This window comes from Apaloderma vittatum, unplaced genomic scaffold, assembly GCF_000703405.1.
Source record: "Apaloderma vittatum isolate BGI_N311 unplaced genomic scaffold, ASM70340v1 scaffold4469, whole genome shotgun sequence".
Classification (NCBI taxonomy): Eukaryota; Metazoa; Chordata; class Aves; order Trogoniformes; family Trogonidae; genus Apaloderma; species Apaloderma vittatum.
This window is the reverse complement of record NW_009733395.1, coordinates 1099-25872: the sequence shown is the minus strand read 5'-3', so window position 1 is coordinate 25872 and position 24774 is coordinate 1099. Positions and strand designations below refer to the sequence as shown.

The 24774-nt window shown below is 37.5% G+C and overlaps 1 protein-coding gene across 1 annotated transcript; it reads right to left on the bottom strand.

Annotated features, from left to right (window-relative positions):
* Positions 1-10994: 10994 nt before the first annotated feature.
* Positions 10995-23637, bottom strand: LOC104278778 (E3 ubiquitin-protein ligase HACE1-like; the record flags this gene model as incomplete). The annotated part of the gene is made up of 6 exons (XM_009875862.1): positions 10995-11887; positions 12314-12427; positions 17469-17539; positions 17812-17910; positions 18589-18720; positions 23441-23637. Coding segments are annotated over 6 exons (716 nt in total), but the record flags the coding sequence as incomplete, so codon positions are not given.
* Positions 23638-24774: the final 1137 nt, after the last annotated feature.

Genomic DNA, 24774 nt, shown 5'->3' with positions numbered 1-24774 from the left:
AGAGATTCCTGATCAGTCTTTTCCTACCACAATCGAGATTCAGTCACAAAAAAAAGAAATATGGTCTTAGGGCAACATAAGCAGAACCACCTGTTCCTTTAAAATTCAGGATTTTAAGAACTCCTCAAGAGTACACAAAAAAATATGTAGTGTAAGGCAGATAACTCTCATATTTCAAGGTGCTCTTCTACACAGAAAAAGAAAAATCTAAAAAGAGTAAAATGTTACTTTAAGATAAGTGTCCTTATTTGTACCACCTCTATTCAATAAAGATTTAGATAAATCTCTGCTCAGAACATAAATATAGCAGTTTGGCAATAAAAACAAAAGCCAGTAATCAAAAATGAAAAGAAATGACAAAGCAACCTATTCAAAGGTCAAGCCCACACCTCTCACAGACAGCCCTTCTTAAAGAAGGGCTAACATGTAAACACTAAATTCATTTCAAGAAAGAGGAATTAGAAGAACTATCATATAATACTGCTCATTAGAGGAATATTGTACGATACTCCCATTCCAGTGATTTCTTATACCAATTTACAAGATAGAAACCATTTTCTTAAACAAGCTGTTGATAAAAATTATGCCTTTTCCCAAAAGTTAAAAGCCAAACACCTCTGGAAGCTCAGTAAAGTTTTCTGAATAGACACCTCCCTTTACCCACAAAGTTACAGGAGCCTGATGAACAGTATGGCCAACACTGAGTTTGGCCTTTGACAGGTTTAAGGCCTGGCATCCTGCAAAGATGGAAATCTGAGCATTCTATTACTGGCAAGGGAGACTTTGCACCAAATAATTCAAGGTAATTACACTTAAATGTATTCCCATTGCTTGATGATACTGATTCATTCTTTGCATGAAGCATGCAGCAAAACAAAACCAGATGTTTACCTTCTGATGTAACATCATATGTCAAAAAAGCGGCTTAAAGCCTCGAGGCAACAATGTCTTACAATATGTAATGGAACACCTGGCAAGACAATGTCACTCATAAAGCTGGGTGCCACCTATATCTCAACTCTCCTGCAGTCAAAACACAAGTGTCAGCAAAAGTGGGTGTTCTGCAAGTAGTCCTGTACACTTTGAGACGTGACACTCTGAGACCATAATCTGAATTTAATGTGCTGTAATCACAGATTGAGAAGTTACGCCACCACATGCATGGCTAGTATCTTTCACTACGAGGTATATTTAATGTATGATTTCTTGCCTTGCTTCTGATTCTGTTTGATCTTTGCATTACACCCAAGGCAATACAAGTGTCATAGAAATCACAAATAATCAAGTTCCTTTATTTAAGCGGGTTCAGACATGCTGAAGTAACACAGCTCAGCTTTCTGGTCGAGGATCAGGGTAGATAGTTATCCTAATGCAGAAAAAGCTATAGAAATATTTTAGTCAGATTTATACTTGCCTCTCCTTTTTTTAGGGCTGGTAGGAGCTGATTTTTTGCATATATCACCACCTGGCTATATATCACCTTCAGAATTAAAGGCCTTCAGGACCTTGCAGATTCTATGCTAGTTTACTGCTTTCTACCCTTGACTTCATCAAGACACACTCAGAAGCATTCCTGAAGCTGTGAAGTTTGATCAGTCTGAAGGGGAGAAAGGCATGAAATTTAACGATCTGATATTTCACAGTCACAGAAAAATAAAGTATGTTTTTTAAAAAAAACAACATCTCTGCAGAGCTGCAGGACAGCACCTCGGATGAAGGTACATATATTGGGACTGGCATACTTCTAGAAAAACAAGAAACATCCCACCCTTGCTTCCCAACTCCTTTTTTTCTTTAAGTGCTGCCTGCTGAAGTCTTTTCATGTATGGAACTGCAAAACAGACCGAACAACACTCACTTATACTTACACTGTCTAGAAACTGCTTTCCACTTTATAGAAAGCATCAAAACCCAACTCACTTTTCCTCTCCAGGAAAATTATTACAGAAGCAGGAGGCATGTACTTACACCAATCACACGAACAGTAGGCTTTAAAGTATGATGGCAATGCAATACCGAGGAAAAATAACTCATGAGTTTGAGTTAGATAAAACCTGCTAAAATATAGGCATTTGGCTTTATTTTATTAAACTTTTTAAAAAAATATGCTATATGTAGCAAAGATATATTGAAGGCATATGTTAGATTTTGTGTCGGAGACTCTACGTAACAGAGCAAAAAAAATGCAGGCTTTCATAACCATCGGTTGCACTAGTAATAGTTTGTACACGTAGGAAAAAAAAAAAGTACTACCAACACAACATGGACTGTGGGCTCAACTTTAGGTGGTTAGTCTTGGTACAGAAGTTGCCGGAGTATTTTGAATGGATACAGAAAAAGAACCAAACAAGAGGAGCATAACACTGACATCAAGGTCTCTGAAAATGAATTTCTTTTCTGCTGAGGAGAAAGTAAGATTTCCCATAAGATAACCCCTGCTGCTTAAAAGCAACTTTCCACTATGCGAGAAGTTGGAAAGCAACAACTAGAAAAACTTATTTATCTGAAAGTTAAGGAATCAGCACTAAACTCTTGGGATTTCCCACCTTTATCAAATGCACCTCTTCATTCAGGCCATCAGTTTCTGGACATAAAAGCCTCCGGCAATAAAGCAATGAAAACTCTTGGGAAGATGATGCTCCTAGGGCAAGTTAAAACACTTAAGTCACATTCTTATGGAGCATCCCCATCAGTTCACTGGTTCTTGAACGATTCCTTTCCATGCAGATCACAGGAATGAACCTACTGCCCCCAATCAGGTGTATAGACAAGGTGAAAGGGGAGGACAAGATCCTGAAGCAGAACTCAGCCTTGGAGAGCGTTAGACTGACCCTGAGGCCTTCTGTATAGCTTTATTACCATTTTCAAAATCGTGACCATTGAGCACTGAACAGTATTTTCAAGATAGTTTCCTAGCTGCATGTTTACGACAGCCACCCACTCCGATTTGCTTTGGTTGCCAGAAGAGCTCAGCAGGATGGCAAGACAGAAGAGTGAGTAGACTCCTAGGCCCCACTCAAAGGTTGTCTCCAAATTGTCACCAGAATAAAATTCTGGGTAGAAATACAGACACTACATGTGGACACTTCCAGATGTCCTTACTGAACTCATCTGTTCTGGGAGGCATCACATAGACACACAAAGGGTGCCTCCTTCCCTCAGAAGTTTACAGCCTAACTATAATAGCACAGGCCTATGTACAGGGACATGAAGTGATTTACTAAGGCTACAAAGGAGGTCAGTGGCAGAGGTAGACATCAAATGTGAGCTTCAGCAGTCTCTGTGCAATCTGTTTGTCCATTGAACTTTGCTGGCTGTTAAACACAAAGATATACGACAGGGTAAAAGCCCCTGGTGAACTCACATCAAACCAGTCAAGACTGAGTAACAAAAAAGCTTGGTACTGGAGACAAGACAGACATGGAAGCAGAAATAAACCCCACCGTCCAGCAGTGCAAGACAAGGTCAAAGGTGTTTTTCTGTGAAAGACAATAAGGAAAATATTTTCTTAATGATTTTCCACAGACACACAAAAAAAAAAAAACCCCACATAGTTATGAGCTGTAATTAACACACTGGCCTCTTGAACAGTTTTAGTCAAAGCAGTAGTACAACTTACAGAAAGCATAACTTTACATTAAACATTATCCCAGTTACTTACTCATACTTTTCCATTTCAGTCCATTTCTCTGGTAACACTATTAGCAGAGACACAGGAAATCATCAGATAATGCACAGAAAGAAACGGCAATGTATAGCAAAGACTGTAAGTACGTTTTTCTGGTCTAAGACCATTCTTAATTGCCACAATCCAGTCACTACTGGAGACAGAGATTCTAATTATGCTAAACTAAAAAGACTTCCACAGGAATACTGTACCTAAAAAAAGTGACACATACCCGAATTTTCAACCTTTGTGTGTGAATTAGTTTAGAGTAAAGTCAGGAGAACAGCACTTTGGTGGCAAGGAAGGTAATATTAACTTTTAGAACTTATTTTTGTTTTTAAAGTACATACTGCTTCCAAAACATATAGGCAACCAGATATGGTAATTAAGCCCAATGTGTCCTGACCGCAGAGTTTACACTTGGAGTTTTCTTAAATTAGAGACACATTTTAGTGAAGTTATGCATGACAATGTGTTTAATGGGTAGCGTCTTGTCTGTGCAGAGCAGAGCCCCTTCTCATACACAATCTGAAGTGGTGCCCTTTCAGCAGAAGCTTAACTTGCTTTAGCAAATACTGCCAAGAAAATCTACCTTAAGGCACAGGGATAAAAAACCCAAAATGACAAGTTAGCAGAAGACTCATTCCGGACTAGCGTCAAATATGAAAGAGAAAATTCACCATCTCCACTGACCCTTCTTGAGACCTGCTGGGCCCAACCAGTCTCTCCAGTCTGTGGCAACTAACTGCAGCCTTCAGACGAGGTGTGGAATTAAACAAGGATCACATCTCAAGGAGATCCAGGCAGCTTTCAAACCCACCAGCTGAATGGCATATCTGTTGTTGAAAACACTCGTTTACACATTTACGCTCAGGACACTACTAACCTCATCCCTGAAGATACTCTTCACTTTCAGAAGCGTGCTTCTGCCATTTATCTTCTCTTTTCTCTCCCTTACCCCTTAGACATAGAGCATCACTAATACGTGCCACAAATCAGAGGTAAAGTGCAGTAGTTGTCTCTGGGCCACCTCACCAGGCAGAATCTATCACAGAATTTAGATTCCCTGTAGTACAATCCCTTTCTTTAGGTGACATACCCCTAAAAGCTATGCTGCCATAATATCCACAGGCATCCAAATACCAGTCAATAGAACCAATTTATATCCATGAAGACTGCAATTAGAAGAACTAACCTAAAATAATGCTTATGCAGAGACTCACCTAAATACGTTAGAACCAACTTACTAGGTTCGATTCCCATTCAGTCCCCATGTGCTGCCTGATCTAGTCAAGAGGTGGCATCCCTGCCCATGACGGGGAGGTTGGATTAAATGATCTCTAAGGTCCCTCCCAGCCTAGGCCATTCTACGATTCTCTGATTAGCACAGACAAGCTGTGATTTTGATACCTGAGGAATCTTTGCCCATGTGCATGTAAGCTTGCATCTCTCTTCAACTACTCTGTTTTCTTTCCAGTCCACGTCATTTCTAGACCACAGTGCTTTTATATACTGGTCAGCACTAGGGGTTCAGTTTCCTTTTACCAGAGGTTATAAATTTGACTAGACAGCAACAATTGCTTTTTAATCTAAGCAAACTGATCTGTCAGAGGCAATCAGTACAGTGAAGCTATCCCAGGAGAATCCTAATAATGCCGATGAATCACTTGGCGCTGTATGAGACTCAATAGTTGAACTCTTGGCACAGAATGTCACAAGCACTTAATGCAGCAAGTATATACAGCTGCAAACAGCAGGCTCAGGGATGCATACCTTCACAGTGCTTGCAGTCCTGGAGAGTTTTTACACTTTTAGCCATTAATAGGTGTCTAATGACACTAGCATGACGGAGGGGTCTTTTAACAATTTCTCATGGAAAAAGAAAAATTGACACACATATAGGCATGCTATTCCCCATCCCTAATAATAGGTATATGTTACATCCAATGGTCCAGAAAAATCTGGGTGAAAAACTGGAAGGGTTCTGTTTTAAGAGAAAATTTAGCAATATATAGTAGTCAATGCCATGAGAAGACCAAAATGGATGGAAGACCCTGATTTCAGAGGAAATATTCTGATGGACCATTGCAGTCCTTCTCATCAGTGTTTTAAGCCTCTCTGTAACATGGCAGATATACTAAGTGATCATTTTAAAAACATAATGTGCTCCAATTGAATTATATGCCAGGTATGTAAAGACATGCAATAATGCCATTTTTTGAAACCCAAACTAAAGGTGCATAGGAAACCCAGTCTAATTCAGATTTTATTACTTTATTCTATTAGTTCAGATTACATGCAATTTTTGTAACTGCAACTAGAAATCCTACTTTATAGACGTAGCTAGAAATGTCTCAACCTACCTAACTGTATAGAGCTGTTTTCAAGTGAAACCAAGTATAAAAGTATATAGGTATAGTAAGAATACTTATAAAAAAAATATATAAAGTATACAAGTATAAAACAAAGTACGAAAGTAAGGTTTCCTTATGAGGTTTGATTCCAACTGCTTCTAAGCTACAGCTAAGCCCACAGAAGTGTATTAATTCTGTTACTGTCCTTAGAAAGTAAAAAAAAAAAATGTTGAATTGACAAGTGTGTCTATAAAACATGTACCACAGTCTCTAGTCTATCAACTGTATGATTATCCGTAGTAAGTCTGGGTATAAACAGATGTTCTGACTTGAAAAGCACTTATCTTTACAACTCAAAAATCCCTACGGAAGAAGTTTAATCTAGTTGAATTAAAGCTTTGATTCTTAGCATCGGTTTAGTAGTTGGCCAGTTTTACTTCTTAACAGCAAAAATAATCTTCTATGGACATGCTAAAAATTCTTAGTAACAACAGCCGCATACATGAACTACTGATTTGCCCATAATTTCAATACTTCAGTGAAAACCCACTATTTCAAAATAGAGGAAAACACAAACACACATGCAAAATCCTCAACTAAAAGGCTAAAATAGAAAGCCTACTTTATTTAATATGTACAAAAGTCATCCAATTAGCAGCATTAATAGAGAAAAAAATAAATAAATCTCCACAGCCCAAAACACTCTGTTCCGTAGCATTTTACTATAGTAGTACTAAAAATAGTGTATATATATTTAAAATATATATGATTAAAATTATTTGGGGTTATGCAATAGATATATTTTATATATATTGGGTTTAATATTTATTCAAGTATTTATTGTCTATCTAATGTAGCATGGAAACTATGGAAAAAAAGAAACTAGCCTCCAAAACCTGAAAAGCTATCTTGGGAAAACATCTTCTTGTTCTCCACTCTTCAACATCTGCATCACATTCCAAAAGCCTGTGGTAGAGACAAAATGTGCTAAACACTATGCCTGGCTGATAAGAATAAAGTCAGGGTAGATCATTTTCTCTTACCACAGTTCATATTTATCAGTCTGTTAATTAATCAGCTGAGGGTCTTCCAAGCACTCTAACATGCAAGAAAAATTCCCATAGGGATAGTACTGTCTTTATTTTCTGATTTCTGCAAAGGGAACCAATTACTTACTACCTGGAATAGAGGATACCTTTGGACTTAATTGAAATTATCAACATAGAAGTTGTATTAGAAGGTGGGATATGCTAGAGTACTTTTTCAGTATCCTTTTGTAATTTAATAATTGCTTGAAACATGTATTTAATAAATATTTTTTAATAAACAGTACTTACAAGGTCTTTAAAACAGTGGCCAGGTGCTCTTAGCAAGACTGCTGATTATTACGGGCTTTTATTTTTAATTCTAGAAAAAGCATGAAAAATGTATCAACTGACAAATCTGCCTTTTGTCAAGATTTGTTGACACACAATTAGCAATGGTACACTGCAAGGAATTCAAGGTTACTCTAGATAACAACCAAACATAAGCAAACCCAGGGTCTCTACTGGACTAAGAATCCAGAACTCAGTAACCATATTTAAATAATACCAAGAAGAACTCACACAAAACCAGTTAATCCTAATGGGAGCATGCAGCAGCTGTATTCTTTAGATTCAACCAATTAAAAAAAAACTGAAGTCTTGATCATGGAGCGAACTCCAGATTCTGCTTTTCAGCCACAGACACCTGGCTGGCAGAGGGCACTGGGAGAAAAGGAAGCAGGCCAGTGCCAGCAAAAGACTTCCACTGCCTGAACAGCAAAGGACCTCTCGTGTCCAGGGAGTAGAACAGCAAAGACTACTTTTCTTCAGAACAAAAGATCAACCCACTACATACACAAAAGCAAAGGCAATCACTTGGCTCAATTTCTACACCTGATTCCTGAGCAACGCCATTAGAAGCATTACTGGAAAACCACCTACACGTTAAGACTTGGAGGAACACCTACAGAATATTGCTTGTCTGGGTAACATGAGGGACAAATAAGGTGGGTTTTTTTGATTTATTGGAAAGCTTTAGAAAAGCAATCATCTTCACCTTTCCTTGCTCTAGTCACGGTGCTTCCAGGTCAGATACCGTGAAGTGAGCTTCCGCTCCTGCTCAGGTCTGGAAGGGGAAGAGTAAGGCTTTCCTGAGGCACTACTAAGCTGTATGTGCAGAGCTGTATCTGCTTATTACATTTCAAGAACAGTCCAAATAAGCTAAAACTACAATTTTGAGTTTCTACCCCTAAATAAAGAGTCCACATGCTTCTGAAGCAGAGGTGATCCTGATATTTTTTTCTACCGTACATGCAGAAATCTCCAAGTCACTGGAAGATTCAGGCCAACCATCTCACTCTCAGTCCATTTTCAATCTTATTGACTGTGGAACATACAGTAGAAGTCATTAAGCTACATTTCACAGTTTACAGTTTTAATGGGTTTGCAACATTAGATGCACAACACATTTTCAAGCATCAAAAACTAGGCTTTGCTATCTAACATTTCATAAAGATAATAAAAGTTAATGAGCGCTCATGATCTACGATCTGACAAGACATCTGTTCTGTTCCTTCCGAGATAAAACACTCGCCCTGCCTTGTTCTGGCACAGTGGGAGAGAACAAATATAAACCAATTAATCATTCTAAACTGTAAGCTATATTAAGTTACAGTTTCTCAACAGGCTTTTCATACCCCATTGCTAATAGGGCACAGGTGTCCAAAAAAACAGTCTTTCAATGCAACAATTAAATCCTGCTAACTTCACATGGTCAACTGCAACAGACAACACTGTTCAGTGTTTCAGCAGTAAAAAAAACCCACCTGTTCAAAATAAGCAATAAGGTTGCTGTTATATCACAAGTCCAGTATCAAGAGCTCTATCTCCATTTTCTACATATTTTCATCATGCTTTTTTATTACAGGAGTATTTTAACAAAATCTCATTTTGACCTATCAAGGGAGTACTTGGCATACATATAACAAGAAATATTACAAAATACTTTATATAGGACACGACATCAGTGTGGGGACGAAGGAATAATCTGCTTCTGAACCATTTGCCAGGCTGTAACAGGGAGATCTGTCATGGGGAGCTGATGAGAACCTTAAAACTCTGTTGCATTCCAACACCAACTGCCAAGCATTTTAGGAACACTGTTTGAGACCAAACTCAGCTTAGAACCATAGAAACATCAAGGTTGGAAAGTACCTCAAGATCATCAAGTCCAACCTACAGCCCTACACCACCCTAACACTAAACCATCTCCTGAAGTGCCACATCCAGCTGGTTTTTAAACATGTCCAGGGATGGTGACTTCCCTCGGCAACCCATTACAATGCTTCACCATCCTTTCAGTGAAGAAGCTGATACCTATGTCACCTACAACATAATACAAAAGTGTACAAGGAGGAAAAACTAAATCAGCCTACGGCATGGCGTGTTTTGGATATTATACAGGAATACATGTTTTCATTTCCTGCAGATCACTGTATCTTACCGTGAAAAAAAAAACCAACATGTGAAATAAGAAAAAAAAAAAGTATCACAAAATCACAGCTTATGTAGTTGATAATGAACAACGATATTTACAGTAAAGCCCTTGGATAAAGCTAAAATCCCAGCTTACATAAAGAAAACAGAAATACTAATTCCTAACAAATAACTAGTTGGTTCAAAACACTGCCCTGCAACCAATCTACCTTGCAGAGGCACACAAAGAAATAAGCTCTATAGCCAGGGAACCAAGCACTGCCCAGCTGTACAGAAAAGCCAAGTACTTCTGCTAACGATAACTGGGATTTAATGCTAAAAATCCCCACGGCCTCAAACATCCAACCTGTCTAAACAGCCTAAGCTTCCCAGAGCAGCACCTCACCACCAACTAAAGCAATAGCCCAACCAGCTTTCAGCAGCCTGCCCTGCTAGAAGAGCTAAATAAAAGCATTTTTCTCAAGTTACAGTCACAAACACCATGTAAGAATTTAAACCAATGTTTATGCATACATGTGCACAAACAGAACTGAAAGGGAAACCGAATAAGCAAGTCTAGCTATAAAGCTTAGCCAAAGGAAAATTACAGTGGTAACACTGAATCAGAGGCTCCACAGATTTCTCTCGTACCTCCAGAGAATTTATGTGCGCTTTGGATTCAAACAAACAAGTAAAATCTGAAAAACCAAGTAAGCAGCCTAGGCAGATCAGCTGGTGAACTCCAGCTACACACATATCAGTACTTAGTGTAGAAAAGCATGAATGGATACGTAGCAGTTTGTGCTGAGGACCTGAACCTTACAATTTGCATGGCTGGCTATGCCTGAAGTAATTTAACCAACTCTTCACATCAGTTAGGTCTTGCAGACACAATTAGATGGTCACCATTAGCATTTGGTACGTTTTTGGATTGTGTTCTTCTGTTTAGTTTCACCTGGAGCAATCCAGTTTGCATTCCCTGAAGCAAAAGCATGACAAGCAGGGATGACCAGATTAATAAAAACAAACAAACAAAAAAAAAACCCCAAAACCAAATCACAAAAAAACCCCAGAACACTCTGAGCCTGAACCAAAACAAAAATGTAGATCTACCCTAGAGTCTCTAAAAAGCAGTTATGCAAATGCATAACAGTCTCAACATGTGCAGCTACTTATCATCAAAAACACATGCTGATGAGCTATTGCCATGTGTTTTTACAAATTGGGTAATATATTCTAATTTTATATAAATTTTGACACGAGATTCTAATTATTGTAGTCTTGCCAGTTAACCCCAACAAGTTCAACTTCCTTCCTCGTGTCCTTGCTTAAGTCCATTCATACACTTGGGCAATGCCTCCTCAAATGCTGCTTCCATGATAACTGAAATTACAGTGAAACTAATAAAATCCTGAGGGGGTGTGAGGAAATAATAAACCGCCTCCAACAACACACAAACTTGTGACAATCAGATTCTGGTAAAAATACTAAAATTTAATAATACCTTTTGAACATACAATTATGTCAAGGAAAGAATAAAGGCATTCAAACAAATGGATATAGATCTTAAATAATATTTACAAATTCTAAACTGCAGGTTGACTATAAAGTCACAAATACTGTAAATATTTAGTAGAATATAGTGTAAATTCTAATATAAATCAGATATTAACTTCATCTGTTATTTTTTTCCAATAACAGTCTAATCTTTACAGACTATATACATAATACTAAAAAGTTATAAAATTTTATTTCTGTTACTATGCAAAGAAATGGAAAATACATCAGATCTGTCTTACTGTACAATATCCAAATTGAACTTTCCGTAGTGTTCTTTGCAAAAATAAACGGCACTTCCACATGCAGCAAGTCTGCCCATCAGCAGTATGCCATCTGTAAGTAAACTAAAATGCCAATGTCATTCAACCATACAGTCAAACATCAAAAGTAAACTATGGGAAGAGACTCTGACGCTTTCTCTTTCAGACCGAAGGAATAATGAAAAGCATGTAGACTGATTTCCATATAGATCTGTCATTTTAAAAAATGAAGACACAGCACACCAACAAGTCTGTCATGACAGTATCAAAGCTACTTTGACGGTGTATCACAGAGGAGAAGTTCGTGATCTCATATGGAATTCTGAAGCCCAGCCCTGCCAACGGGCTGCAGCATCTAAGTTGCTGCTCTACTGACAGTTTCCAGAATTACTTCTGCCACTCGGAACTGCGCATGGGTAGTCAGAGGGATTTTGTAGACTTCGTTATGCCATTGTGTAACCATAACTTCCGCAGTGCAATGCCACAAGAAGCCTGTCCTTGAGGATTTCTTTACTTGGGTATTCAGGTAACTTGAGCATGTTGATACTGAAAAGATCAGAACAAAACCACGTCACAGCTCAGCAAGGAACTCAACAGAACAGTTCTCTGATCGAAAACCCTGAAGGTGCCACATTTACGGAAGAAAACAAACCTGTATTGTGTTACAGTACCACTGAGTATGTGAATACAGTACAGGAAATTAAGGGCTTTTTCACTCCAGTCAAATTGTAATACGGTACTTTAATTTGAATATTCCCTTATTGATCCAACTGCCTGTAGCTAAGCAAAGTGAAGTGGTAAACAACAAACAAACATTACATAACATCATCTGTGTTAAAAACCATCACTTTCATGTCGGATAGTGAACATTCTACAAGCTGTCTAAATTGGGGGGCAGGCTTTCCGTGAAACTATTAAAAATAACTGCACTTTTGACTGCAACTGATATTTCAATGAGACTAGTTAACATACCACGTGCTCGATGTTGGTAAAAGATTTGCAGTATACGGCACAGCAGCAATTGTAAAATTTTGCAATCCACTGCCACCCATTATGTGGGCAAAGCCACCATGAGGCACCCTAGAACTGAGAAAATTAACAGAAATTAGACCATTGTTTTAAGCCAAAAAATAAAATCTTTACACTGCAAATATCTTTCTGCTACATGGGATCAGTTACTAATACTTTTACCAAGTTTCTCCCTTTCTTACCCATATCAAAATTCTCATTGTCTAAATGCTTTTAATTACAATATGGAATAATGCATTTGTCTATTTATATTAAGCATCAAGTAGTTTGAAAGATACATAAGAGAATTCTGTTTGCCAAGAGGACTCACTTCTACAACCAGTTTTTATAACAGAACACTATCTCAATTTAGGCAACCATCTATGGTTATTTTTATTTACATATTTACAAGAAATACTGCATCATAAAAATGTTTATTCTCTGATTACTGTCCCTTGGACAACTGACCAGTGTCCCTAACATGTTTTTTTATTTACTCATTCAGACCACATATTTCAAGGAACCCATAACACCATTACATCAGTCACATTATCACCCAATGACAACCTATGCCAAAATCAGAACACACTGAAAAAATCACTAGCATGTTCAGGAATGCAGTCTCACTTGAATGATATTATTGATTTATTTTTTCCTTATACTAGTACATTATTCAAGGATTACTCAAGCTTCAAATGGATAACAGCCCTGGAGTCTTCAAAGTGCCTCCCTAAAATTTTAAACTAACAGAGACAAATAGAATAAAATTCAGATATTTTAATATCATCAGCTTAAGCTGGTATCCATTACAAGGTCCCATGTTGTTACCACAGCCCTCACAACAATGAATAAATGAATTATAATGACAGGATAATGACTAACAGAAGTTGAACGTGATCCAGCAACCCATCGCAACAGGGAGGCTGGATTAAAATGATCTCTAAGGTCCCTTCCAGCCTAGGCCGTTCTATGATTCTGTGATCCTTGTGTCAAAGGCGACCAGCAGCCTCTTGGCCTGCATCAGGAGGAAGGTCCCCAGCAGGCTGACGGAGGCGGTCCTTTCTCTGCACTTGGAGAGGAACACCTGGAGTCCAGATCCAAGCTCCCCACGACAGAGGGGAGAGGGACATACTGCAGCACGTTGAGCAAAGGGGCTCAAAGACGGTTTGGGATTGGAGCACCCAACACAAGAGGACTGTTCGCCCTGGGGAAGACAAGGCTCAGAGGAACCTGATCAATGACTGTAAATGCCTGAAGGAAGGAGTAAGAAGGGGCACCCTGTGGTGCCCGGTGACAGGACAGGAGACAGTGGGCACAACCTGAAATCCAGGAAATATCTATTTAAATATGAGAAAAACTTTTTTTACTGTGAGGTAGTCAAACAGTGGAACAAGTTGCCCAGAGAAGAGAAGGAGTCAGCACCCTTGGAGACAGTCAAACCCGTCTGGACAAAATCTCGAGCATCCTGCTCTACCTGAGCACGGGGTTGGACCAGATGATCTCCAGAGGTCCCTTCCAACCTCAGCTATTCTGCAATTTTGTAGCAAGCAAAGAAAGAATCTGATAGAACAAAATAAACCTTACGTAAAATATGTTAACAGTCGCTGGAATTTTGCATTACAGATAAATGCTCCCATATTCACAAAACCAAAATGACTGTAAAAACAGCGCTAATGGAAAAAAAGAATGAAGCAGTATTTCCACTCACAGTAGAACTACTTGGCAAAAATGCAGAAGAGTAAGGGTTGCTGCTGCCAAATGTTAAGGGGCTAGCACAGAACTCTTACTAATACTATTTAAACATACCTTTAAGAGCTAGCTATAGTATCCAACACGTAAATCTGTATCACCCAGCCTAATGGCAACAACATAGGGGTTATAGTTCTACTGCTGTATAAGGCAACCACCAGTACGGAAGAAAGTACTGACTATTTGAAGAACACTATTTCTGGCATACAGATGGAATTGTGCTCACAGCCACAGTTTGGAACAGTTGTAAGGATTTTACAGCAATAATCTTAGACCATGGTTTTGGCTCACATTTCTAATACAGGGTTGCCTCCTCTGCAGTGACTTTCCTCCCTCCCCTTCTGATGAACCAAGGAGAACTCCACATTCAAACCAGCAACAAAACACTGACTTAACTGTTGAAAATTTCTCATTCAGTCTATTAAAATGTTTCTCATACAACAGGTCAAAATTGTATAGTATAATCCAGGCTTTGAACATTTAAAAGTAACAGATAGCTGCCAATTTATGCCTCCAAGGATGAGTTTTCCTTGCAAGCAAAACACTGCCAATATAGTAAAGAAAGCCTTCCAAATATGTGCAAACGAGAACAAAGTATCTTACCTTTACTGCTGCATGTACAAACAGCCTTCAGCAAGAGCAACAACACAATTTCATAGCTTTGGAAACTTCAACACTATTAAAATGTTTAAGTTTATATCTGAATCCTAAGTTTTCTACCTATTTTTCCACTTAGAGATTTTGCATGACTTTACTTGAATTAAAACAGCATAGAAGAGATACTTTAAGCCAGTTTCCTTATGTTTTGTTTTACTTTCTAAAAGTAGCCATACATAACTACCACATTTATCAAATACACTGAATTTCCCTTAAAACAGAGTACAGCTTATTGCTCAACAGAAGCTAGATCCCTAAGAAGTTAAAGAGCAATCCAGCAACCCACAGAACACCAATAAAGTAAAATTTGTTATTATAAGCTGTCAACACTTCCCTCCAACTGTTACTAAAAATCTGATCACAAGTTGCCAATAGATGATTAACAGTAATATAGCCAAATACTATAAAGTACCAAACAGACCAAGAGGGGGGGGAAAAAAAAAAAAGTAAAAAGCATGTGCAACTGGCAATACCATGTCAAGCAGCTGTCCGCAGAGAAAAAGTAGGTGGTGCATAAGTAACCTTTCAGATACCTAAGAGGCACAAGAACATTTTGGCTTTTTCTTGAGTGTGCTAAGACTTCCAAACACACAGAATCTGCTATTCAAATACTGTTCACAGTAATTACTCTGCTGTTAAAAGACGTCTCAAAACTGGCATTAATGATGAATGCAATGGTATCTCCAATGAAACTAGCAGAGCAAGACTTAATTACAGTGAAGAGAAAAAAGTGTAAGAATGAAGGAGGAAGACCAATGGCAAAAATTTAAGAAATTAAAATTTAGAGATGTCAGGGAAACACTGAAGACAATCATAAATATGATTGTTTTATTTAATTTGCTAAATTACTTTCATAGCCTTTGGTTGAAAAGAAAGAATAGTACCACTTCATATAAACACCAAAAAAACCTCACAAAACAAGTGAATATACAGAAGACACTAAAGGGAAATGGAAAAAAACAACAAAAATTTTGAATGCAGCCTGCCTACCAGCGCAGGTAGAAACAAATTCTTCAGTAAGAAAATGTAACATCAGAAAAAGATCATAGTCTGAAGTATAGATTTAGCATCAAGTTTTACTTAACTCACTGGCCTGTAATACACTAACATGTTTTAGGTCACAGACAATGCAGCATCTAAATCTTCCATGCCTGGAAACAACTGTCTAGGGATTCATTTGCAAAAATGCCATCTGTACAACACTATTAGACATAACTTTCAAAGTTATGTCTAATAAGTACATTTTTATGAAAAAAATATACCTATTACATTTCAATCACTGAAGAAAACACACAACAGGTTTCCACTAGCTGATACAAAAAAAAAAATTAAGCAATTTTGTTTTAAATTCTAGCCCAGATTTCTTAAAAGACATACCAAATATTTATTTCCTATTAACAAGAAATGGGTAAGAAATCAGTATGTGATTTGTGACCAAAATGAATGGTACCCAAGCACGTATTAAACAGATAACGTAATTTTTTACTTGATAGAAAACATCCCTTAGAATCCAGTGAACTATCCCAAATGTCATGAAAATAGTGACTGCCACTTCAGTATCCTTTGGAATGTTTTAAAAAGCATTTGAAACATGACCTCACATCTTAAAGATCCTTATTTGCTATCTAGATTTAGAAATGGATTAGTCCACTAAAAATGAAAGACCAGCAGTTGGCATGCAGCAAATATGCAGTTAGAACTGCAGGCATCATTTCTGCAGAGGACAAAAAGAAAAGATCAATGTGCACAGAACTAGCTTCTTAAATTGCTTAAGATGTCTAAAAACAATGAAAATCATAATAAATCAGGTGAAAGCAATAGAATTTTACGACCATGCCATCTGATGATACATCCATGACAAAAATTCCTTGGTATAAAAGACAAGGTTTGATGATCTTAATTTGTTTTCACTGTTGCTTAACCACAAAACTTATAAACAAAAGGTCAACTACTCTATTAATCCTAGGATATGAAGGGAACACCAAATTAAGAAGATAGTGTGATCTCTACCTGCCAACAAAAAAAGACATAGATTACACAGGCCGGGTGCCACACGTATGTCTAGGGATCCACTTTGCAAAATTTCCATATACACAAACTCAGCAACTCACCCAGCTCACAAGTGGCATTTATTGCTCAAAACCTTCCCCTACTGACCCCAAACCATACCCAAAATAGAAGTGGCTTTCTCGGAAGAACAACTAGAATTTAGGACAGAAATCCTATGTAAAACAAAAAATCTCACATACGGTTACTCATCCCCTTGATCTTGACACACTGCACCAATGCTGAATTCAACTCAGCTTTAGGAGAAGGATGTTCTGTTTACACCAACTGAAGCGATACCTACTTATCTCATATATTAAAGACTATAATGATTACTGGAGAAGTCAAAAGCCACATATATATGCAACAGGAAGAAGAATATAAAGCACAGTTAAATTCACTACGGCCTTGTTAAAAATTGTCTGGGACAGCAACAAAGGCCTCTTGCAAAGTAGTCAAGTATAATAAATAGGTAATCAATCACTTTGCTGGCAATACAGGCAGCAAAAGTATTAACACACACTTTGTCTGCTTTGATCAACGTACAGAACACTGAAGTATGGAAAACAGTTTCTACTTAGGTGATCTTGTAGGGTAATCCGAAATCTCTTTGACTTATTTCAGAGTATCTAGAATATAGATTCGTGGTTACAGAAGAGTTTCTCACCTGCCAGTAACGAACTGTAATAGTAATACTCTCTCCTCCTGAGTTAGTTCTTCCACGACATCCCAGAACCACTAAAGGAAAGATAAGTTAGTTTGTATTTTCCATTAAATACTTGTAGTACTTGAAAAGAAAACAGTGAAACAATAAATGGAATATTTGTGTGTTTATTACTTAAATAACGGAAATTCATATATAGGTAACTTACTGTAGGAATATAGTATAAAATCCCAGAAATTTCAGCCAAAATAAGCCTCCATAAACACATACACAAATGATAACAACAACAAAAGCACCTTTTTTGATTAAAATGCAATCATTAACATTATTTAAAAAATAAATTTACCTGAATAACTTGGTCTCCTCTCTCATAGCCACTGGTGTATTCCGTATTTTTTAACCAATCGTTCACGTCAATTTCTGGCATACCAGATAACAAAAGCTCCTTCGGAAAAAGCAGATTTTGATCAGTCTTCCCAACTAGACACTCATTTCAATTGTATATGTTATTTTAAAAAGTAATGCTTTAGGAACTATAAAAATTGCACAGCTTTTTCTGTTTAGTTGCAAACTTACAGAACCTACAACTAAATTTTAATACAAGAATATTCTTGAATTCATGTAACTTCACGTGATCTGTTTAATTTAAGCATACAGTACTAAGAGAGAGAAAGCGTTGCCAAAGAAACTTAAAGAAGAAACTTCTGAGTTTTTGCATGACTTAAAACGAAACAGAAGATCAAATCACCAGAAAAACTTATTGGAATCTGATTCTGTGACAATTCTTAAAGAAACAGACAACATCTCCTTACTTTTAAAGGACTTCAAAGAAAATAAGAAAAGGCTTAAAGGCCACAACATCCTGATTCTATTTTGAAATTACAATTTAAGGCATTTATCAGTGGCACATAAAATCATCACATTCCAAGAAGATGGTCATTCTAAGAAATTAGGGTAAGCAGGAATACACACACTGAGATCCTTACAGATACGTGCTGGGGAAGCAAAACCAAAGTGAAAGATACAAAATATTTATTTTGTGAGCTCTGCTTCTATATAATTACACTGCTGCTGAAGCACACTGAACAAAGCATTTTTAAGAAGTACAGGCATTTCAGCTTACCAGTTCGTATTCATCAAAAAGCTGGATCAAAGATGGTGGAATGAACATATGGAAGCCTTGTAAAAAGGCATTTATCTGAGGCTGAATGGCTCTTGTCATTCTAAGCTCGGTGACAAGCTGGACATACTCAGCCTGCAATGTACGAAATGACATTAAGATGTACAACACAGCAAGAAGACAGTGCCTGTGCAAACTCACCCACACACAAATGTAGTCCTCAATACATTACAAATGTCCCTTACTGTAAGATGTTACGACTGCCTGTGCACTTGTCATACACACAAGCCACCAAAAATAATTCCCTTGTACTTCAGAGCCCCCTATGTTCTTCCCATTTCCTACTTTCCAAAGACAACTCCCAAACAGAAGTGTTTAAATGCTAACACAAACCAGTCAAAAAACAAGGACTTGGACTAAGATAAAAGGAATTAATAAAACTTAGTTTGTCATGTCTGTATTTAATACAACAACTGCTACTGTGACCATCTAAGGACATAAACAAAGCAATGTTTGTAAAGAAAAATATTCTATTAAGCAAATTGACATAACTCAGGAAAAAAGGTAAGTTCTGAAGGAGTAATCTGTGAGCCAAAATGCTTTCTTGCTTTACCTCTATTCTCTGGAAGTCTAACAGAACATGTTACAAGCTTTGTTTTCTTAATAACGATTTCCATTTTTTTAAGAAAGTCTTGAAAATCTCCCCTTGAAAATCTTCCTTTAAAAAAAAAAACAAAAAACCACAACAAAAAGAAACCAGAAAAGCATTTATACCATAATCATGTGAATAGATAATACCACAGTTTGCATGCTTTAGAGATTAGGATCTCTTTCTCCTTTAAAAGATGCCAGAAAAGGAATCCACCAGAACTTTGCTTTTGTTGAAAACATAAAAGGCTAGGAGGTGGTTAATGGAGGAAGGTTGTTAGACTGAGACAGACAAAAGTGCCTACACTAAAGCTGTATAAACATGTCTCCCTGAAAAAACTATACAAGTCAAAGTTTCTTTACTCGAGAAAAGAGATTTCTACTTGAAAACAAAATTTGTTCCTAGATTATTAAAGGTACTCAGTTTCAAGTAACACTTTGACTTCTTAGTGATGATTTTTATAATGAAATCATGAAACATACCTCTCAATTAAATCACCTTAACTACCACCTTCCTTCAAGACAATAATCTTACAAAAATACTACCTTGATTTTTAATTTTAAAAAACAATCCAAACTTTTAGATTCTGAATCTGCATAAAAGCAACCCAGCATTCTTTCTTTAATCCCTTTCAGAAAAACAGAATGAAGTATGAAACATTTTGAGGCAGAAGAATATTTTTCAAAGGCAGTTCCTTACATTCACAGAAGCATAGAGGGGATGTTATTTGCTTTGCAGTTGGAAGACGTTTTTACCACCATTTCATTAGAGTGAGAAAATACTTAGGTTGTGAAGTGCTTTGAAGAAGAGGAACATTACCTAATCGTATCTTCAACTGCAGAGCTGTTGCCAAAAATCTAGTCATCTCCCTCGGTTGCTCCTACCATCAGGAGGACCAAATACTCTCTAAGGAATTACAGGAGTAGTCAAAGGAAATTAACTGCCTTAGATAAAATTCAACCTCTGAATACATCTGAAGAGCTCCAGGAAGAAACTTGAGCAATATCAGGTTTAGAAGCAGTGTTGACACTGGTCTTCAAAGATCTGAAATACTTGTTTTACATTTCTTAAATTGCCGTGACATAAATCAGGCTATACAGGAAACAAGACTGGAGAAAGAAAAATTCACAATCTTCTTTTTAAAAAATCCGTTAGTCAGTACATGACAAACACTTTCTACGTTACAAAAATATTTACATTGAATGCTTTCATCATGAGAGAAAACAGTTGCTGTGCTTTAGGTGTAAAAAGAAATGTTTTAAATAGCCTGGAACAGCCGAGCATCCTGACTATCAGCACTAAGGCACGCTGAAAGACCTGTACTGCTGAATTTACATAATACATGTCAGTAAAAAAAAAAACTGGTCAATATGGTTTTCTCTCTGTTCACTTCATTTACATTTTATTTCCTCTCAGAAGCCTTAGAAGCACATTACAAAACAGAAATATCTACATAATTTCAGAGCTACATATGCACTCCAACCCAGTGCATAAAAGGGATAACCCAGCCTTCTTTCAAGAGGGGAGATTTGATTGAACACACAAGACAGGCAACACAAATATGATGACAAAGTCCAGTTAGGGTGAGGGGCTGTTCTGTATTTTCCTTTGAGGTAAATCAAGCAGAGATCATGCTTCCCCGATTTCACAACCCCATAAGCTGTGAGACAAGGATCAATGTTCATTACAATGTTCAGATTCAGAGAGCAGCTCTATTCCAAAGCTGTTTGGGAAAAAAAATGCAAAATTTTTTACTGCCAAACAGCACAGTCAGCTCACAGACAGACAAGTCCTGGGAAGACAGAGAAAAACAGGTGATTGTGGACATTTGCACCAGTTTTTAAAATAGCACATGGCCAAATTTTGCCTAAAAATTAAGTAGAAAGCTGCAAAAAATACACACAGGAAAGAACAAAGAGAAATGTATAGCAGGGACACAGGACAAAGCCTGACTTTTCTCTTCGAAGTCTCCCTATTTCCAAGACAAAAGGCAGCTGAACTACTGCTACAGCTGAAGCTGAAACTTCAGTTTGTGCTCCTCCGACCCTCCCCTCGAATTGGAAGAGTGGAATATTTGCGTGGTCGCATGGTCCCACAACTACTCACCTATTACACAGCTGATGTAAAAAAAGAAAATTCCCTCCTTCGAAGAAAACAATTTTTTAGAAACAGCTATTACTACTGCTCCCCAAGGTGGCATTTGCTCTCTTATTTTGGTTTTCAGTAAGAGGGAGATGGATTATTTGGGTAGTTTCTGTGGGGAGTTTTTTTTGGTTTTGACATAGTGATTTTAGGGGGGAGTTGTTGAGCTGTTTGCTAGTTTTTTAAGGAACATTCACTCCTAAATTCATTTTTTTTAAATGCTACCCTCTGAACAGGTAATCAGCTAGTGCGCATACACTGCAAATTTCTTTAGATGTTGAATTTTCTTCTAGAGGTATACAATGAGTTTTAAACAGCAATTTTTTATTCCTCATGTCAAGGCAGAAAAATAAAGATAGATACCTCTTGCAGTTTAAAAAAATAAAAAAAGACATTTTATAAAGTAAAGTAGACACTTGCCCATTTAACCTGTTAGAACAGTTAAACTAAAACATATTGGCTAAGCTAAAACATACTGCAAAAACCATGTCACGTTAAAGAAACTGCAAAAAATCCCTAGACACCACTAAACCACAATTTTCAACAACTTGGTTCGCTACTGTCACAATCAGTGAACAGGAGTGCCATCTTACAGATGTATATTGACTTCACATTTTGCAACTGCAAATTCAAAAATGAATATTAAGTTTTAAAGCTACCACAACAGTCATCTGTTCTTACAGCCTTTCAAATAAAAGCTACACGGACTCTCATCCCCTCTTGCCACGGTGGAGGAAGGCTGGCGCACCTGTTCTACATGTGTCCAACTCTTTTTAGTCCATGCCCCAAGTCAGAACTTAACAGAGAAATTTAAGTTACTACTGACCGAAGGAATCCTCGTGTGAGCAAACTTGTAATTTCATGTTAACTGATAACAGCTTTTAAATAGTTGTTATGAAACCACAATTTATGTTGAGCACCTCTGTTTTATATACTGAGAAGCTACGACTGCCCAGAAACAAGAACAACATCCTCGCTTTCTCTGATATGTAATAAAGAAATTAATCATTCTCTGCCTTCACAATTAGACTTGTTTTGTCATCTACATTTTTTCATGAAAATTGCAGGACACAGTGCAGAATCAGGCTCATAATATGTATTCCTGTTATTGGAATGGCACTCTGCCTCAGTGAAAATGAGGATTATTGCTCTACAAGCACGCAGTGCCAGTTGCCCCAACGTGGACTAAAATTTTTATTAGAACAAATGCTGACACCAAGTGGCCATTTACCATTACAGCAACTGTCTACACGGCTGGCAGAGCCAAGGGGATACTGTGCACACAGAGCAAGCCAAGCTAGCTCAATAAAAACAAAAATCAAAAGGCAAAGCAGACGTAAGGATCAAGAGAGCCAATACTACAAAAAACTGCAGCTCAACCCATGACGCTCTTGCAGTAACTCTAAACTAGCTAGTGCATAATGGCAGAATTCAATTAGACTGATATCAAGCTTAATTTCTAGATGATTTTCAGAATCTGGCTGCATTTTTCCTTCTCTGTTTGTGGACTAATGCTGCAGAGGACTCAAGGACCTTCCACGCTGTTACTGTTAAAGTGAATTAAAAAGGCAGATTATTTCTGTACAGACCAAGTGACTTGCAAATGGCTGAATAAGCCACCTGCAGCCATTTACTCTGTCCATTTTCCACACCTTACTGCAGAGCAATCCAGTGCCACAGACTGCCCCAGCAGGCAGCACACTTTGCAACATTACTTACAATTTTATTTTAACAAATGTTACTGTTCTACCTTCCTGTTACATATACCCCTGACTTAACTACAGGAATATTTATATTTTTTTAAATAAATTGTTCATTTAAAGTTGATCCTATTTTCCCTCCAAAACTTCTGCCAGAAAGAACTTCAAACCCGAACCCTTACAGAGACTTTAAATGCTGCTATTTCTGTAACATGCTAAGCTAGCAAAAGAGGAAGAGTGTTAGCAACCTTTTTGTGTATTTCCTTCAAAACCGCTATATACCATTTATGCTTCCAGTTATTCAGACAACCACTCGAGTTGCTTTTCTTCTACTACCAACTTCTGAATACACCTGCACACTCACCTTGTTTTCCTGTGTAACAAGTATACTTGCACCCCCTGGCTTCAATGGCACTTCTTCCATTGCTCCAAACACATCAGTCTCAACAGAGAAGGTCAGCTCTAAACCCAGATCACTGATATCATTATCTAAAATCCACTGCAAGTTCTTTGCATACTCTGGATCAATAGATGCTACATCCTGATAATTTACAGGTATGCCTAGAAAAAAACAAAGAGACAAAACCCCTTAAATAAATAGGATAAAGCAAAAACTGTTTTACCTTAACATATGGTAGAAGATTGCCCTCTAGAGAGAAACTAGAATAATGCAGTAATAGGAAAAGGGATTCACCATTACTAACTTCAGAAGAACTGTACTTATTACATTTTAAAAGTACTAAAGAGTAAAGTTTCTTCTGTATGTATTTCTTTCCAGTGAAGTAAGTGACATATCAGCTAAGCAACAACAGTTTGCACAATTTTAGCTCACTAATGGATTTCAGTAAAAGCATCTAACCATACAGAATTGTAGACTACAGTTAAATCAGTTTCTTTTAACAGTCTTAAAGTTTTCTGTGTAGCTTTTAGAAACCCAAATATCATATTTCTCTATACAATAATATCTTTTCCTCCATTAAATTATTCAGAATTTGGAGGGAGACGGGTGAAGACAACCTTTCTGTACTTTGAAAACTCTTTTCACTCTTCAGCTTTAACCTTTTAAATCATGTTTGCTATGAGACCTACTAGACAGTTGAAAAGTTTATTAATAGGAATTTTACATTTTCAGACTGAACTCACAAGTTATTTAGAAGCATTAAGAGGAGAGCTGCTAGAAGTCTGACTTCTGAAAATAGAGAAGTCGCCTATTTACAGCCCCTTCACAGACATGGCTCTCAAACAAACTTGGAGCTAACGTGTCCAGAACAAGGCGACTCTGAGTTTGCACAAGAGAGCTACCTTCTTCGCTATACAAGAACATAAATCCCTATTACTTTAACTCTATTAAAATAGATACTTTAATTCTATGAGACAGAGAAGTACCTGTGAAAAGTAGCAGGGGGTGAGGGTGGTAGTAGGTTTAGAGAAAAGCAAGTTATAGGGCAGTACTCTGTCTCACCATCTCCTGTGCACTGCGAGGTGCCACAAGGGTGCCCATTAGCAGCTGCCTTCACACACAGACTGCAGGAGCAGCACCCCAGAGAGGAACACAAAAGTCAAAGGTTAGCAGCCAGTGCAAACACACATGTGCAAAAAATGTTACAGCACTTCCCTGGAAGGGCCGACTGGTGCTGTAAGACTGTGTACACAAGCTGTAAGGCATTGTTTTTCCTAATAAAAATCAAGCAACGCGCC